Consider the following 19,281-nt stretch of genomic DNA (forward strand, 5'->3'; position numbering starts at 1 on the left):
GGCCTTTCTCCAAATGCTGCAGTCATATCATCCTCTGTCACTTTCTCTCTCTGGTGTATGTATGGCTTAGAAAAGGGAAGCAGGTGAGACTGTGAGTGGAAACAATGGGAACAATCACAAAATCCACCTATTGGTAATCATACAGTGGATCCCTGTAATCATAGCATTTCTGTGTATTAGAGTCAGTGAAATATCCGTTCTTTGGCCACCCAAGCTCACTTTAGGATTGTGAATACCTCTGACTGCATCGGGACGGATATAATTCACATTAAGGAAAGACATCCTATAGGAACTGGAACTTCCGTAAGAGACAATTTAGGGAAGAGTAGTGACAGAACAAAAATTATTAAAAATTTCATGAAGTATGCTTTTGAGTGGTTGACACTCCAAGCATATACAGATGGTGAGCATATAGATTTAATTATGCATCCATTAGAATTTAGAATACAGAGAAATCAAGGAATACTGAGTTTTTAATAGAAAACAAACAGACAGAAAATTGGGCTCTTTAAAACTGGATTTGGGGTAGATTAAGAATATAGGTTTGCGGGTGTCACCTGGCTGGTTCAGTCAGTAGAGCATGCAACTCTTCATCTAGGGTTGTGAGTTTGAGCCTCATGTGGAATGTAGAGATAGATTACTTTTAAAAAATCTTTAAAAAAAATAGGCTTTGACTTCTGGCAAATATTGCCCAATAAATTCTTATATTTATCATAATTCCCTGATTTGCCTCCTTCTCAGCCTTATTCTGTTTTATGTCTGCATGAGTTGATGCCATTTTAGAAATGTCACTTCAAAAGTATCACATTTCAATATTCAGGTTTCTTGCCAAAGGAAATTTGATTAATTTGTTACATATTTCCCAATAATTTAATTTATAATACTGAGTTTGGTTGTATCTGTAATCTCAATGAAGGTCCTACGAGGAAATCACAAAAATTAAATAAACCCAAATTTAACTAAATCTAGTACTAATATATAGCTACATCTGTGTTGTGTGTTGGGTCACTGAAGATTTTACTGTAGCCAAGAATCACTGGGCTAGAATGTCCTCAAGTAGCTGGTTGGCTAGTATGACAGTTTATAGTTTTAATATTTTGGACAAACTGTAACATTTGGATGAATACTTTGTAGCATTAGACTATTTATCCTATAATAAATAGTTGAGCAAATTAAGCACAAAGAGTGCTTGCATTTAGGAAAGGAAGACAATTCTGGAATGCAAATAGGATTGATTAACCAGCTTTCCTTTAAATTGAGACTTGTGATCACCTCAAACCCAGTAACACTGGGTCAGGTTTAGTAGCCAGCTGTCTCTGAAAATTAACAACAGAACAGTGGAATATAGTTTCTTTTTCCCAGAAACCCTGTGAAATCTGCACTGGATGTGAGTTCATCTCAGAATTCTGAGTTACATACACTTGACTGTTCGTTCAACACTTATTTAAGCACACACCGTGTCCCACGCAGAGCTAGAGGCTAGGTATCTATTTGTGAATGTCTCTTTATGGAGATTGCAGTGTAGTATATCTGGGTTCTGTGGGACTAAAGGAACTTCCCATATCTCTCTCATCATTCATTCTCCTCCGGGCCCCTAGGGAGGCACACATCCATATTGAAAAGCAATTTTGAGAAACTGACTATTTACAGGCATTTTGAAAAAAAGGAATATAGAATTGGATTACTAGAATAGCTACAAAGCTGGTTTACCCCAGAATAAAGTTGACTGGCTTAGATACTGGCAGACATTTTTGAGAAGTGATAGCCTAGCATTTATCTTTTTTTGTTTGTTTTTGTCATTTTTGTTTTTGCATTTATTTTGATACTGACCCATAATGGTGGGCTGTCTCTAGGTGTCTGTGACAGAGTGAGTGGACAGGATGTCCATGGTTCATGGCCATGCAGGAACCTTCCAGAATATTCTAGTTCAGTAATTAGAGTGAAGCCCATTGGAATCTAGGATAGGTGGAGATAGGTGGAGATGGAGTGGAAGGGCACTGTGCAGGAGTTTTTTTTAAGATATATTTAGTTTAAAGATAATGTGATATTTGTAAAACAAACAAGCGAATAAATAAAACTATAAGAAACAAAACTTGGCAATGTCTTCTTGTGTTAAGATAATATTGAGAATGCTTTTAAGGCTGTGATGAAGGGTTCCTCAGGTGAGGGTGTGTGTCAGAATGAGGGAAGGGGGAACTCTAGATTTTTGTGTTAGTAGGAAAAAGACATGAGTTCAGAAAGGAAATGAAAATTAAAAATGAACACCCACAACAAAGGTTGATAAATATTGCCCTGGTAGTGGGTGGCCCCTGGAGAAGGATTCATTTTCTACTCACTTGAACAAGCCACTGCTCCAGTAAATAGCCATTAGTGGTATGAGGTCTGGTAATGAACACATTACTTAAAACCTTCACCATCTGTCCCACTTTAATCAGGAATGCAGTGAAAATGAATTCCGTAAACACAGTGATAAGCCAGCAAAAACGCCCAATAAGAACATTTTAATATGGCATATGTTCCTTTTGCTAGCAGTGCAATTCTGTTGCATCATATTTGTTTTCCAGTGTCATTGATTTAGCTCTATTAGAATTTTAGAGCTCAAAGGTGCTTTGGAGACCACCTAGTTCCTCATCACCATTTTATAAATGAGGACAGTGGGAACAAGGAACGATTCCACTGTCCTCCAGTTACCAGTTCAAAATGCTTTCCATTATGCCTCTATCTTCTCTGGAGTCAGATAAAAATGATATACTTGGTTCCTAAATCATTTAGATGTTAACATATGGCAATTATTAAAATGGTGTCTACTGCACGTTGATCAATAGGGCCAGGGAACTCTTGAGCTCCCCGGAGGTGCAGTTTTGGGAAGAGTGCATTGCCCACTGGGTGGTGCTGTGAACTCCTTTCCTTTTCCAGGATACACTGTCCCTGAGAAAAAGTGCTAGCCAGTGTGGTGTGACTTTCTCTGTTGTCAGAGAGGAGGCACTAAGAGCCCAAGCTACATGCTGGAGCCTTGGCCATGCACAATGTTTACTTGTCCAGTTGTCCGGTCTGCTTGGACCCTCGTTATGAAGATCCATTAATTGAGAGTAAGTCCATTAGGAAGAATGTGAAACTGCATTTTCCTGCCTACAAAATCAAAATATATTATCAATAATGTGTTTCTTTGATTATCATAATAAGCTTACAAGGCATACCTGTGATCCCTCAAAAATAATTTGAACACATCAAGGGAACACAAGGGTGATTCCTATGTGACAAGAATACTACAGGAAAATATGGAAAAAGTTAATATAAACTTGAAAAATAATAGCACATAGGTAGGAAGTGTTTGGCGCCTTCAAATTATTATTAATTGAGGTCCTCACAAGTGTGAGAGAAGCATATGGGCCTTTCACATGTAATATCTCCGACCATCCCAACATTCCAATATAGGTAGTATTATTACCCCATCTTAGGGATGTTCAAAAAGTCATGACTCAAAAAACCAGGGCTCAAACAAATATAGAATGAATCCATGTCAGATGTTTTACTCAACTCATTCATTAATAAGGGAACCAGTAAGATGGTAAAGGTGGCTTCGACAGGTGATTTTGAGAAACTGACTATTAGGCATTTTGAAAAAAGGAATATAGAATCGGATTACTAGAAAAGCTACAATGCTGGTTAATATTTTTCAAATCAATTAAACCATAACCTGTGGGATTATCTTTTCTACCAGGCAGGAATCTACAAATGAACATGCAACTTCATAGAGTCAGGGCTCTAATCAAATCATAAACAATAAAGTCAAACACAGAGCAATTCTCCATGAGAACTGGTTATTTAACAATGACCCAATATGACATTAAAATCATATATTGTTTTGATTTCCAAGTTTTAGCTAGTTTTTCTTAACAAAGATAAGGCCCTGGGAGGCTAAAGCCTTGGCAAAAATTATATAGTCACAGTTTCAAAACTAGGTCAGTCCACATCCAAAGAGATTCCCGCATTTTTGCTCTACAACACTGCTTTTCGCATTTTACCCATATAAACACCGTAGTAGGAATGGTTTTAAACAGCATTTTAAACAGTGTCAAAGCATCTCTTACCATTAAATATTTTTTAAAAAACCCACCATCATCCCAGCTTGATTTCTCATGGACTTGTTATTTTCTTTTGAATGGAAAGATTTTGTTCAATAATGACACTCAGATATTTCTTTAGCTTCTCTTTCTCCATGTCAAAGTTTCTCTTATATTCTAGCTGGAAAGTGACTTTATTACTTGTGGCTTTGATCCTTCACTAAAGATTCATATACTACTTTTCTGCTTTCTGACAGATGCCATGTAAGCAGGTAGGGGTATAAGGCCAATAGTGTCCTTGGGTACTAGCAACTCAGTCTGATGTAGGAGAAGCAGGTGGAATGGAGGAAGAGCCAAAGCCTAGAGAGATGAGCTTGCCGTTTGCATTTGGGGTGTGATGGAGAGAACCAGGACTTTGAGCAGGGTACACTTCAATAGTTGGTTGGAGGAGGAGCAAAAACTCTCCAGGCAAATTAGAGGAGTGAAGACAAGTACAGTCACTGAGCTGCTGGGAATGCCTGGCCCGGTCCCACTGGGGTCGGTTGTAACAGCACCATCTGAAATCAGCTCTTTAGCTCAAAACATATTTCCAATATTATGAGAAGTGTCTTTTGTGAACAGTTTGCAAAAATGACTTAGCAAACACACAGAAACACCAAACACACACACACACACACACACACGCGGATAAATAAATGAAACTGTATATTTTATTTTCTCCTAGGAAAAGAGAACACTGCTAGAGAAAAAAGTGTCTTTGGAAAACAAGCTGCTGCAACTCAAAGCCAATGCTACGTGTGCTAAAAGGTTTGCACATCTCTCTCCTTATTAAAGGGGTTCCTGACACCTGTCCTTTCCCCTGGCTAGCAGGCTCCCAGGACACAGGAAGACTGACAGTGCAGGACAACAGGAGCTTTCCTGGTATTAACAGCCACGTGCCTCCCCTCCATCCCACTGGGGAGTCAGGGAGGAGCAGAGGTCCCTGGGGGTACAGGCTTACTCCTTCTGCAGAATGAATGAGCCCGTCCCTTCCCTTTTTACCCTGGGTGCTCACGAGGATGCTGTTGAGGCCTTCAATCCCCCCGATGCTTCTGATTTTGTTACCGGGCCCCTGCTATAGCCGGCAGCAGATCGGCTAGCCCACAGGTGGAATTGCAAGATCATTTTATGGTGCTCCCCAACTTTGCAGAGAATGAAGGAACCACTCTGAATGCATTCTTTGGACTGACAGGTGAATACTCATAATCCACAAGCTGTTACAGTCCTTAGTATGGGGGTGGCGTGGGTCACGGATATCACCCAACTGCACTACTTTGATGCTGTTAGAAAAATTCTCTGGAACATCATGTAATAACTTATAAAATATAAAATTCCCTCACTTCCCCCCCTTCCCTTCCCTTCTCTTCTAATTCTAAACCTGCCACTGTTTGTTATATGTTCTGATATAATGTTCAAAGTCAAGTCTATTTTGAGGTCTTATTTCATCCATCTGGAACTATTGCTCCGTTGGGTAAGGCTCACCATGTGAGCCATAGAAGGTACAAATTCTTCTCATTTATTCAATAATATATACTCAAATATCCCCCTCTCTTGGTCTTCGATTTTTTTTTCTGCTTCTCTTTCCTTTCCCATTATCTATCTTTCTCTTCTCATCTCTCATAAGCAGCTTCTGCCTTCTGTCTGGTTCATGTTCTTCTGTTGGACCACATGTGGCAAAGTCCATACCTGCACTGACCCTGGCAATTGCACATACATATTCAGAGCACACTGGAATACCACTAATATTAATTTACCTGTATTTGTGAACAAGCATCTAGTCCCAGGAGGTGACTTTCTAAGAGAGCGCAGGATAGCACTGCACATGTCCGTAGAAAATGAAGGAATACCGTGGAAGACATCCCTAGGTCTTCAGAATTATTTGCATATGCTCGTAGCTTAAATTCTTAATAAACCCGTGGATTATGTTTTCTTTTTTTCTCCTGAAAGAGAGAGCCTGCCCATGCAGCAGAACTATTGGCAAGAGCCTGGACAATCTGAGTTTGATTTTTTTTTCTTTAAAAATGATTTTTATTGATAATGGGGTTTTTGTCAGTCTTTGAGCCCAAAATGTAACCATTTAAAAAACCAAACTGAACTATTCTTTCTGTTCCATTATAAATGAGCGGTTGTTAGAAGGAATTCTCAGAAAGCTCTTAGGGAGGTTTTAGAAATGTCTTGAGGGAAATGGATGTTTTGTGTTTCTAGAAAGGTGTTTGAACATCAAGGCTTACGCAATTTTCATGGATTGTAGGCATCACAAATATTTATCTTACTTATTACTTTGTCTGTGTGTGGAGGTATTCACTCTGCTAAGTGACAAGAAAATGAAATCAGTAGGAGTCAGACTCTTTGGGTTAAAGCAATAGAGACTTGCTTAAGCTACCAAGGAAGAGGATTTCTGGTGGGTTAAGACTGAATAGATCTGGCCATAAAGAAGATGCGGCTCCGGGGAAGACAGGAGGACCACCCTTTAGCACCTAATGTATTTTTAAAAGCCAGATTATTTTGTTGCTGTTATTCATTCTGTGGGTTTGTAGAGTTTCACTCTTCCTCTTTCTTTGTTTTTCCTGTGTGATTTCTTGAAGTTTTGGGGTGTGTTTTTTTTTCCAGCTGGCTTATCGTCTTTATTTTCCTTTCAAATTACAGAGGGAAGAGTCTACTGGCCTAACATCACCTCCTCTGCTGGGCAGATTGCTTATGTTAACCAACCCCTATGTTGTCATCTAAGCAATGGCCTTTTGGCAGGCACCAGCTCCCAGTCCTACAGGGGCCTTTCCTTACCCCCCAAATAGCCTGGAGCTTCTCCTCTGGGCAGGGGGCCCTGGGTGATTAAGTTCCCTGGAGGTAGGCTGGTGGGTATGACAGGTGGCATGACTTTCTGCCATTTTGATGAAAGATTCAGTATGTTCTAACCTGGCATTTCTAATATCAAAAAAGCATCTCTAAAGAGGATGACTTTTAAGTATTTGTGATTCAGGAGAAAATGACAGGTTTTTTGCATATGGATATGAATATATAATTATAATATATTATGCTAATCCCCACAATTACTTTTAACAAGAGTCAAAAGATTTGGCACAAGCATCTCATTAAAAACAAGGTTGACTCTGTACTTGGACTGCCGTCTACTAACCGGCACGTGTATTATGTTTTGCTGTTTATAGAGTCAGCCCAGGTACCTTATTTAATTGAATCTTTTCTTTGACTTTTCAGGAGGAGACTGAGATTCTCATGGGTGAAGCGATTATACAACTCAGAAGGCGTAGAATTGGGGGTGTTGGGCTCTAGAACTGCCACAGCAGCCCGTGCTCATCCTGCTACAGAGATTTGACCTTGTTTCATTTCTGGAGACCCCTGGAGGCTTTCCCCCAGACTGGCTTCCTAATTCCCTGCTGTGTCTGTGAGCAGAAGGCAGTGTCCCAGCTTGTCCCTCTGCCCTGTGACATCACACACAAACACAAAGGTCCGATTTAGAGTGACCTTTCGGAGAAGCACAGGAGCTGTACCTCAGAGAAACCCTTTAGGACCCAATAGCACAATGCCAGAAAACAATTCAACCCAAACCACTCTAACAGTGAGGAGCAGAGGGCAAAGTGGCATGGTCAAATCATGCTGCCCTCTGACGGTGTAAGTCACCCCATGTGGATCCTAAAGTATCCTGATGGATGGGTAGAAAGACTATCAACTTCCTCTGACCAAGTGTTTGGTAGACATTGGCCATCAGAGTGCGGGAGGGTATGCCTCTTGCCGAGTACCTACCCCACAATCAGCCCATATTATTAAAGGCTGAGCCATTTGTTCTCACCTTTCTGTGAATTAATGATAGAATTGATTTACCTTCTTGAACATGAAGGAATCTAAAAGAAAGAATATCAGAAATGGTGCTCTGTTCACTCTCTGCCAGTGCTGATTGGTGACAGGATCCTCTGTTCCCTTCCTCAAAAGAATAGGGCCAAGAGTTTCCTCTCTTGTTGATGGGGCTTTTCTTGTTTGCTCTGTTTGGCATTTCCAGGCTGCAGACTTTTTCAGCTCCAAGTCTGGGATATAGGAGGCAAAAGAGAAACCCCCCAGGGAACTCACCATTGTGTTGTGCCTCGGACTCCAAGGTCCTGAGCTGGTCGGCCTTCTCGCCACCTTTCGGAGTCTTCTTGTGTTTGTTGACATATCATCTCCAGGCTTTTGGTTGTATTCAGTGGGAAGGTTAGGGAAGGATGCATGTACATCTTCCCAAAGTATGAGATTTTCAATTCTGTTTCAATTTCAGCCTTTGCTTTATATTGAGGCATTGGGAGGCAGGGCAGGAATGAGACATCTCTTAAAGGCTTGGCGTCCTCTTCCAGGCCTGGCCTTTGTAATGTTTTCTTTCTGCTGTTTTGCTTTAGTGCCTCTTTATCAAGACTGAGTTGCTTTAACAGACAAATGACAAGCAGGGATTATAGGGAGCTCAAGAGACAGTTTACTTCAGTATATTTTCACAGTTAAAGACCTTGAACGCGGGTTTCATATTTATCGAACAATCCCAAGAGAGAATTTCTTCAATTTCTGTTACTCCCTCTTCTAATATATTAATCCAGATGAGTGTGAAAGCCCTGTGTTTTCAAGAGTGCTTCTAGAAATTATTTTCTTCCCTCTTGAGCCCTATTTCAGGTTTCTATTTCTCTATTTCTCTACAGTGACTTCTATGGTAATGGCATCACGGAATACGTGGGGAAATTTCCTGAGATTCGTATTCTGAGGAGCTCAACATCTACCACACCCTGTTTTCCTAAACCACCCTTCTTGCCCCTTGGTCTAAGTTCTGGGTCATCATAGGACACAATGAGACCATTATGAATACTCATCCTTAACATCTTTGTTTGTTTTATTTTATTTTTTATTTTTTAGCTTTTTTTATGGGGTTGTGAACACCTTATGAGTATTCAAAGCCAGCCTGCCTCTGTGAGGCATCCTGAGTTCTTTCTCCTTATTTCTCAAGGAAGTCCTGAGTCTGACTGGTCCTTCCCTCCTCTATTTTTTCCTCCTCATGGGAGCATTCTTAATCTTAGCACCACCAGCTGTGGGGCAGACTTCTGTTTGCCTTCTCTGCTGTTTTGGTCCATATGTCCTCATCTCATTTTGTGTGTGTACAGTATCTCTCTAGTCCCTTTCTAATTTTTCTCCCAGGGTGTCTGTTCCATAGATAGGCAGATGTATCCTTATGTGTATTCTGGGTACAATGCCTTTGTTAGTCATTGAAGTTACTGAGATGCTGAGGCTATCCTGTTCCCTCTTATTTGATGGCTACAAGTTTTTCATTTTTGTCTAGACAAAATTATCAGTCTTTCCCTTTGTGGTTGATACAGTTTTGAGTTCTATTTTTAAAAATCTTTGTCTATCACAAATTCACGAAGATGTCCTTCTATATTATGTTCTGAAAGTCTTCGGGTCCCCAGCTTTATTTACCATCTACATGGTATTTATTTTTCTTATGAGGTGAGTTTAGGATTAATTTTCTTTTTTTATATGAATGTAGAGTTGTCTCAGTACCATTTGTTGAAAGGGCCATCCTTTTTATAACATTCTGCAGAACCATCTTTGATACAAATCAAGGCTGTTGGTCTATCCCTGTGATATACGTGTATCTAAAATAAAAGTGGCACAGCAGAATTTGTTTAATTAGTCTTCTACTGATGAACATTTAGAGTATTCTAATTTTTATGCTACGAACAATAATGAGCTACATTTTACATCTGTTTTATATAATTACACAGCATTTTTATAGTAAGAATTATTTAATTCCATAGGATAAATAAATAGTAATGGCTGTCAGTTATGCAATATTCGTATTTGCGCAAGTATGTCTATGGTTTTGTAGAAATTAGTTTTCTACGGTAAAACAAATGGTTCTTAAGCTGTCTCATGCAAAACCAAAAGAGGGGGAAAAAATAAAAGACTATCTTAAATATTCGAGGATACTCCATACTAGAAGTTATTCACCCACCATCAGCGGTTCAGCGCTGGGCTATTCACAGTGTGGACAAGCACTGTCACTGGCAACAACCCTGAGCCCATTGGAAACATAAAATCTCAAGCTCTACCCCAGCTTCCTGGAGCAGATGTGCATTTTAACAAGATCCCTCATGATTTAATATGATCCTCCAATGCATACAAAGTTCGAGAAGCAATGTTTTAGTACGTGATGTGAAACAAAATGAGACTCTCTGGTTTTTGAATGAGAACGTGTTCCATAGTGTCACATGACTGTCTACTTCCTTCATAATACTTGCCAAGGCTATAAAAATCAGAATTGTAGTTGCATTGGATGTTGGCTACTAATTATGAAACCTTAATAGCTACAGAAATATTAACATATTGTTGTGTAAAAAGCTTTTTCTCCAAGAGCATATTCACTTACCTTCTGAAGTCCACAGTATGTTCTTGTAAAGAAATAGAAGTAGGAATTATTCTATCTGTTGAGAATAAGAATAATTGAGGCTGAGAAAGCTTACGTGAATCCTGTCACGATGCTCCCAAGTTTGGTGACCTTGTCACAATGCGCGCTGCCTCAGAACTCCAATAATATTGACAAGAAGAAAATATTGGCAAGTCAAAAGCTGTTTAATCAATTCCAGTTACCTAAATGGAGTTTTGGAAAAGTGTAAATAATCTAAATTTAAACTTCATCTGTCTTTCTTTTTTTTTTTTAAGATTTTATTTATTGAGAAAAATTGGGAAAGAGAGAAATAGCATAAGTAGTGGGGAAAGACAGAGGGAGAGGGAGAAGCAGGTTCCTCGCTGAGCATGTTCCCCAACTCAGGGCTCGATCCCAAAACCCTGAGATCATGACCCTGAGATCATGACCTGAGCTGAAGGCAGACGCTTAACCGACTGGGCCCTCCCAGACCCCCCAACATTTTTCTTTTCTCACAATGGTTGATGTGGACTCAAACTATTTGTTGTAATTTAATTTCCTTTTTTTTTTTTAATACTCCATTTGCAGGTAGTAGAATGACCCAAAGCAGAAAGCCAAAACAATAATAGTCATTAAGAATAATAATAATAAAAGACAAACACAGGCGACCTACAATATACACTAACTGCACCATTGGAAGCTGGTTTCCCATTAGAAGTAAAATCTCCATTCCTGGCCCCCCATGTCCTAGCCTCACATCCTTATGCAATTATCTGGGCATTCTGATGAGTGCTGGGTCTGTGGGTGCTCCCTAGGCAAGACAGTCTAATTGTGTGAGTGCTTCCTTTGCTTAACACAGCTTGACTCAACCACTTCCTGGAGGGAGAGAAGTCACAGATGGCCAGGAGGGAGCTTCTGACATGAATGGATATACTCATTCCAGGGCCTGTCTGAGCTAACCAGAAGCTGCTCTGCGGCTGCGTACTTTCCGTGTCCTGTGTGGCATATGGGGCCCCCAGCATCTTTCCCACAGGATGCCCAGTAAGAGGGTCCTGTGTGAGGGGAGCCTGGCAGCCCCACTGCAGAAAGTGGCTTCGCGATGCTTCAGCCAGTCTTTAGCTCTCTTTTTCCTTTTGCATTTCCAGTTGCCACAATCTTCAGATGGAGATTTCCCTTCTCCAAGAGCAGATCTCTCATCTGCAGCTTGTGATTCATTCCCAACATCAGAACCTGCGCAGTGTCATCCAGGAGGTCAGATTAATCAAGTGTGTTTCTCTGGTAGACGGTATGTGTGCAGTGAGACGACGGAATGCAGGCAGCTTGCCTGGACTTTACACGCAGTGAGATTTTTCTCTCCGCTGACATTTCCTTTGTATTCCCATGCAACATGGCTTTCTTTTCACTGCCCTTCTCAATGAAGATTTTTGGGAAATTGTGTTTAACTGCACTTTGGTTGTTCAGGTGATTTAAAAAAAAGGGGGGGGGTTCAGAGCCAGATAATGTACACTGTTCTTTAGAAGATTTTGGAGATTAGAAGATTCAGCCGTTTTTGAGGACGAGATGATCTGTTTTCATGACCTCATAAACAGTAAATTTACTTTGTAGGTGTGTGGGGAGAGGGGTGTAGCCTGGCCATTCTTCTCTGGAAACATCCTGGCAGGTGAAAGAGAGGAGGTCATTGTGGTGGCAGCCAGATGGATGGTGGTGGATTGTGAAATCATGCGATTTACTTCAAGAAATCTATTGATCTGGTTTGGGGGGCTCTGCTTTCACCTCCAAATCAGACCTACGCTGATTTTTTACTACCTAATGTTTGTCTCCAAAAGGACTCCTTTGAAATAACTCCAAAGCCTCCTTGACTCAAATGCATCATTTGGCTAAGGCCTCACTAAAAGGCCAAGGAATTGAGTCATGGCACTGGAGAGTCAGGAAGGACTTTGGGAGCAGCCCACATTCTCAAATTACAAATGAGAAAACAGAGACTCCTGGTAGTTAAAAGACAGAGCTGGTGGCGGAATGGGCCTGAGAATCCCTGGGTTTCCTCTCTTCCTGTTCTGTTCTGCCCAGAAGCCTGCTCCACAAGGCTTCTGGGCAGATGCTTTTCTTCCCAAGCGGAGCAGACTCATCTCATGATGCTGCAGGTTGACCAGATCTCTGCCTTGGGGAGCTTCCCCATTCTGGGTGGTGGCCTTGCACAACGGTCACCAGCATCTGCCATGTGAAAACATTGTGTGCCAGACACATAGAAGGATGGCTGAAGCTGCTTTCCGCAGGATGTGTGCCCGCTGGATTTGGCTTAGACAGGTTTTCCAAAGATCACAATGTTTAATAGGACTGCCTGTGCGCTCTCAGCTCCGGGTGCCAATTTACCCTGCTCTCTTCTGTAACCTAAACCTAGCTAAATCTGCTAATGCTTTGGGATTTATTTATTTTTATTTTATTTTATTTTATTTTTTAATTTGATGGATGTCAGTTGACCATAGAAACCTGTGCAATTTCTGACGTAAGTAACTCCCCTCTTGTCTGACTAGATTTTTCCAATTGTGTTTCTTAACTCTTAGATGGAAGGATTAAAAAATAATTTAGAAGAGCAAGACAAAAGAATTGAAAATCTGAAAGAAAAAGTTAACATCCTTGAAGCCCAGGTAAGAGGGGAATCTGTTGTGTATTTCAGGGCAATTGTGAGTGTGCGTGTGCGTATGTGTGTGTGCTCGGTGTATCTGTGAGTCTGTGTATGAAAGTGTCGCGTGTGCTTGTGTGTGTTGGTGCTGTGAGACATGATGAGTTGTATGTGGGCAGGTGTGTGAGTGTATCTGTGTGATTGTGCCTGAGTATCTATGTGTGAGTGTACATGCATGTGTCTGTGTGTATATGAGTGTCTTTTCGTGAATGTGTATGTATATTTGTCTTCTATGTATAAGAAATTATAGATTCATGGGAGAGGTATTCCTAATAATTATTGCAGTATTAAACCTTATTTTATAGTATTAAATTATTAGTATTAATATTATTAAATAACTGGTAAAAGTTCCTCCGGTTTCCGGAATGCTTGCTATACTGGGGGGACAGATAATAACATCTCACCGTGTGGCCTCGAGCTGGAGGCTTGGTTAGGCCCACCTTGTGTGAATTCAGCTCTAGCCAGGTAGCTGGCTTGGTTCTCTTATGTCTTTGTTTGTGTCCTGCCCCGAGGTGTCCCTTTGCCCCCACCTCCCTTCTAGCATTCATATCCACGGCAGCTGGCGCACTCTGCATCGGGCTCATCCACTTTGAGAAGCCTGTTGTAATTTTCTTATTTTTCAGTGCTTTGAAACTTAGGGTACCTAACACTTTATCATTTCCTGTGATAGGACGTGCCCCCCCCCCAACCGTTCATTGCCCTTGATGCTAGGGAAGCCCTCCCTAGGGACCGAGGCCCACGCCTGCCCCTGGGCTCAGCCTGCTGCTCGGTGCCACCTCTTCCTTCTCTGCCGGCGGCTCCTCACTGGCTGCCCGGGCCTGGTCACCTGTTCTGGTTCATTCTGCAGGATTCCGACTCCCTGCTTGCTGTCCCCAGCCCTGCTGTCCTGTCCCGTGGAACACGGAGCTGCTCGCCTTCCCCAGCCCCCGCGATAGACCAGACAGGAGCTGCCCCCTTGCTCTCTGCTTTCCCCAAACAGAAGAGGCAAATCATAATCCATTCAGCACAGTTTTTAAATAGTTTTACATCTTAAACGTTGTAACCACAGCCGTGTTGTGCCATTTCTCCCCTTCCCAGAGGGTCACCATTCTCTCCGTCCTGGAGGGTGAACCCTTTGAGCCTCGGGCTGTGCTTCGATGCTTGCCCTCCTTAGGTTGCCTGTGGCTGTTGGAGAAAGGCAGAGCTTGCACAAGTCCCGTGCAACCGTAAAGTGCAGGGGCAGTGGAATAATTGGCTCAACACTAGTGTGCATGCAACTACCCGTTAATGGCTGGCCCGCTTACACCCAGGGGCTCAGATGATGGGATTCAGACCACATTAGAGCCTCTTCCTCCCAAGGAATGTCTCTGTGGGGATTTCCTCACAGTTTTTTTGTACTTAGTGGCTTTTTGGCAAATATTACTTGATAAAATACTTTTTCTTACATTATTTTTGTTACTAATATATATTCATTAATCCCATACAAATTAGGAAATACAGCTAAGTACATCTAACAAGGAAATCATGCAGACTTGCCACCCATGGGTAATCAGTTGTGTCCATCTGTGTTTCTCTGGGACTCGATGTGCCTGTGACATGCCTGTGTATGTAAGGTCTATGTACATGGCATCACGTTATGCCTGCTTCATTGGGTTTTTAAGCTTCTATTCATTTCATTCATTTGTTCACATCATCAATCTTGTCATTGATTCTGTAAGTACTTATTGAGTGGCTGCTGTGCTGTAGAGGTATGGGAAGTGGCTAAGTTTGGGAAGTGGCTAAGTTTGAAGAAAACGATATTGAACAAAAGAGACAGGAACCCCACATTCTGGAATATACTGTCTAGAGAGAGAGAGACACACATAAAGGAACATGTAACTAGCAATATTATGGAAGCATTTTGCAAGGACAGAGCAAGATAACACTGGGTGGAGGACTTGGATTGGTGGGTGGGAGTAAGCTAAGAAAATGAATTTTAACCTGAGCCTAGTGAACAACTGGGTGATAGAACATGTCAGGAAGAAGGACAGGGAGCCATTGGGAGTGCTTCTAACCTAAGAGTTGTATGGAATAGCATGGGATGGCATTGAAAAGGTAGGAAGGGGCTAGATCATGGACTATGCCAAGGAGTCTTTGTCTCTTTATAACAATATAATGTGAAGTCTTTGCTTACCAATTACATTACTTTTACATAACAGCCACTGTGCTGGTGTACTATTGGACATTAGATTGTTTTTCAGGACAAGGTATCAGTGGTACTGCTGTTTTAATTCAGTTTTATTTCATTTAGTTGTGTCTATTTTGTCATCCCCAAAACAAATATTCTTGTCTTAAATAGACCGGCACTATAACTCAGATTGCTCAGGTGCAATACGTTATCCAATCGGCCTTTTGGTCTTTCCATTGTACACTGTTTCTGTCTTTCCAAATTCAGCAAATAATTGCTGATTAGCCACTCAGTGTTACACGAGAAAGCAACAGATTTGTTCCCCTCATGGAAACTTCTTGGTTGGCTGCAGACTCTCTGCAGTGATGTAAAAATACCTGTCAATATTGTCTCAGATTCTCTGTACATGGCTCCATTCAGGCCTCTGTTTTTAAATGTTTTCTTTTATTTAAAAAAAAGTCTTCAAGCTGTAGCAGTATCTGATAAATATATTTATATTCTCAAAACTAATTATCTTGAGTAGATAAATCTTTTCCTTCACAGCAAGGAATTTTACAATGACCATTTCAGCTTTAAAAAGTCCAAGCCACATTAATTTAATTTATTCATCAAATAGTTTTGTGTGTTTATGATGTATCAGGAAATGTTTCAAGTGCTGGGTATATGGGTATTGCACAGAATGGACTGTCTCTGACCTCACCTAGCTTATACTTTAAATAAAGACACAGACAATAAACGCATAAACAGGTAAATAAACAACATAATTAGAGAGGGACGAGTGCTCTGAAAAGTGTAGAATGGGACAATGTGATAGTTATAGAGTGATGGTAGTCGGGAAGGGCATCTCTGAGCCTGTGATATTTGACCAGGTACTCGAATTCAGTGAGTATTTGAGCCATGGTTTGCCTATTTCTGGTTTGGTCCTAATCAGTGCTTTATTATGAAATTCTTAAGCTGGATGATTTATGCAGGAGTATACGATCTTGCACCGCAAATGTAAGACCACTGCCTATGTTGGGATCCGTTAAGTAACGGGGTGAATTGATTGCATTTATGAAAATGGTCACCCAAGCTTGAGCAACCCATTTAAACACATCAACTGTGTTTCTAAACCACACAGACAGCATCATACCAAAAACATTAATCTCTTTTTAGGCATGCGACATGCTTCATTTTCTTTAATCCTCAAAACTACTCTGGGAGAAAGTTATTACATTTTATAAGTGATGAAACTGAGATTCAGAGAAGTTAAGAAACTCATTCAAAATCACTCATTTGAGTCTTATTATCTTGGAAGCACATCCCCTCCCCCCCTCCCGCCCCATCACCACCACAAAATCTATTTGTTGGTGTGATTACTTAAGTGTATGTTGGGAGGGTAAGTGTGTATGTGCATGTGCGAAATACATGTGTGTGCGTACAAGATGTATTTAGAAATGAAGAGTTGGTAAATTCGCCTGACCATTTATATTTATTTTAGTCATTGTCGCAGTAACTATATCACAGTGTTTTCCATTTTCCAGTTTTTTGAGTCATGATAACAAATACTTTTTTTCTGTGGTACTCTTTCTATCTTAGCAGGTTTTCCCCCTCTCTGCGAAGGAGATGTAGTTACTCATATAACTCTATCCTTTAAAACAACAACAACAACTTTAAGGTTTTTAAAACTTTAAAAAATATCACTGGAAGATTTCTGATTAACTACCAAAATTATTTACTTTTCTTTCTACTCTTGCTGTATCTTTATCATCTTAATTTTCAGCTCCGACATTCCTCTCACATTGCATGCATTTCTAGCTTCCTCACTAATGACCTGCTGATATAGAAATACATCTTCAGAAATTACTCCATTTTCTAAACACTGAAGATTATATTATTTTATATACTCATCATGATCCTTAAAATTTAATTTAACAAACATGTGTTGATAGAAAGTATGCAAAAATTAGGTTCTTTTGGAAAGCCGTGTCAACACACTATCCTTGGATAGAGTCATCATAATAGCAGACGTATTATGGTCAGTGATTTATAGTTTTGTAAAATAATAATGTAATAAAACTCATGAATGTCCTAGTTAAAGGAAAAACTATGATAGGCCGTGAATCAAAAATAAATCCCTAAATCTAGTAGCTGAAATAAATCAGCACAGGAGCTGAGGCAAATGAGCATAGAGACAGTGTAACATGATAGTTCTTATGTTTTTGTATTGCTCGATACTCAGGAACTTGAGAAACTGGGAGTTTATTTTGGAAAAACTCCCAATAGCCTTTACGTAATTGTCCAGCGTAGATTATTTTTATTCCAATCTTCATTGTCATCAGGATGTTGTGATTCATCTTGCTTCCTAACTCATAGAATATTGTGCGGAGTTTTTCTCAGCAGCGTATTTGGCCTGTGATATGTGCCTATGCTTGTTTGGAGTGTATATTAGCTTTATCTCCATTATCCAAGGAGCATCTTTATTATCAATTTATCAAATCTGAAGTACATTTCATACCTGAGACTTAAATGCTTATCTCTTGAAAGATTACAGTGAAATGGTCGTTGATCGTAGTCTGTGAAGATATTTTAGTTATTATGCAGTATAGATGCCGAGGGATAAGAAAGGGCAAAATCCGTATCTTGCTCTGCTTTCCTTACTCCAGTAGTTTATTATCTTGGCAGCACGTTAGAATCACCTGTGGAGTCTTGAAAACTCTTTTTTTTTAATAAAGATTTTATTTATTTATTTTATTTGAGAGAGAGTGGAAGGAGGGGCAGAAGTCTTAAGCAGATTCTCAGCTGAGCATGGAGATGGATGCAGGGCTCGATCCCACAAACCTGAGATAATGACCTGAGCCAAAGGCAGACGCTTAACCGACTGAGCCACCCAGGCACCCTGCGAGTCTCCAAAACTCTTGAATCCAGACTACAGCCAAGTTAACAGACTCTCTGGGATGAGGCCCTAGCATCAGTAGATTTTCTATCTCCCCAGATAATTCCAATATACAACAGGCACTGAAAACCAGCATTTGGGTCCAATGGTTCTCAAACTTGAGCAGATGTCAGAATCATCTGGTGAGCTTCTTAAAACAAATCGCTTGGCCATCTGGGTTTCTCTGTAGGTCTTGCTGGACACTGAGGAAGCAGTAGTTCTAGCTGTAGTTCTAGCATTCCCCCGTGATGCTAATATTGCTGAGATGCTGAGATCACACTTTAAGAACTGTTGCCTTAGTCCTTTTCCCCCTTCTCTTCCACCTTGGCCATTTCACTTTGTCTTCAAGGTCCAGGTGAAATATCTTTGTATATGAAAATGTCATAAACTATTCCAGTCACACTGATTTCTGTTATACCTTTTATGTAGCAATTAATTACCTACTGCCTATGGCATCTCCTGATCTGCTTTGATTTATTTTTATTTTTAATGTTCATGCATTTGTTTTATCACCTCCACTGTATTATGCATCCTGCATACTGGAGGGAAAGACCTGTGCTTTCCTGCACTTCTTCACATTCACTCTGCTCCCGGCGTGGTGCCATAGACATGGTGGAGACTGACTAACTGGATGTGTGGATGGATAGTTGCTCTAAATTAATTGTTGACAGTTTACTTTTTTTTTTATCTATTTCCTATTTATCATATCTGGAATTCCTTTAGAAATCATTGAGTCTCTGTGTTCCTGAGGCTCACCCTTTACTTATTTGTAATATAAGAAGGCTGAACTAATTCCTCTGGTTACAGAAAAATATCTAACAGGACAAAGAGCATGGAAGTTGGCAGACAGGCCTTATGCATTAAACTTGTGCATTATACAAAATGCTACATATACAATGTGTGGGTTATTAGAAACAAGTTACCTAAACAATTTGAGCTTTGCCAGCCTTCTTTCTTTAACATGCATAAGAATAAAAGTTATCAAAGAAAAGATGAACAGAAAGCACCTGACAAGTGTCTTGATATTTGGTAGGCACTCCTAATTAT

General features: G+C 40.4%; 1 protein-coding gene across 4 annotated transcripts in view; it reads left to right on the forward strand.

The window, feature by feature from the left end:
* Positions 1 to 19,281, forward strand: part of LOC129514421 (coiled-coil domain-containing protein 68-like) — a 50,609-nt gene that overhangs the window by 24,664 nt on the left and 6,664 nt on the right. For 3 of the 4 annotated variants that reach the window (XM_055332970.1, XM_055332971.1, XM_055332972.1), the window contains exons 8-10: positions 4,789 to 4,871; positions 11,640 to 11,745; positions 13,056 to 13,139. In XM_055332970.1, coding sequence (XP_055188945.1) covers positions 4,789 to 4,871; positions 11,640 to 11,745; positions 13,056 to 13,139 — 273 coding nt within the window. Of the gene's footprint in view, positions 1 to 4,788; positions 4,872 to 11,639; positions 11,780 to 13,055; positions 13,140 to 19,281 lie in introns of all 4 variants that reach the window. The other variant, XR_008665440.1, reaches the window with a different exon arrangement.

Source organism: Nyctereutes procyonoides, unplaced genomic scaffold, assembly GCF_905146905.1.
Source record: "Nyctereutes procyonoides isolate TBG_1078 unplaced genomic scaffold, NYPRO_anot_genome, whole genome shotgun sequence".
Classification (NCBI taxonomy): domain Eukaryota; kingdom Metazoa; phylum Chordata; class Mammalia; order Carnivora; family Canidae; genus Nyctereutes; species Nyctereutes procyonoides.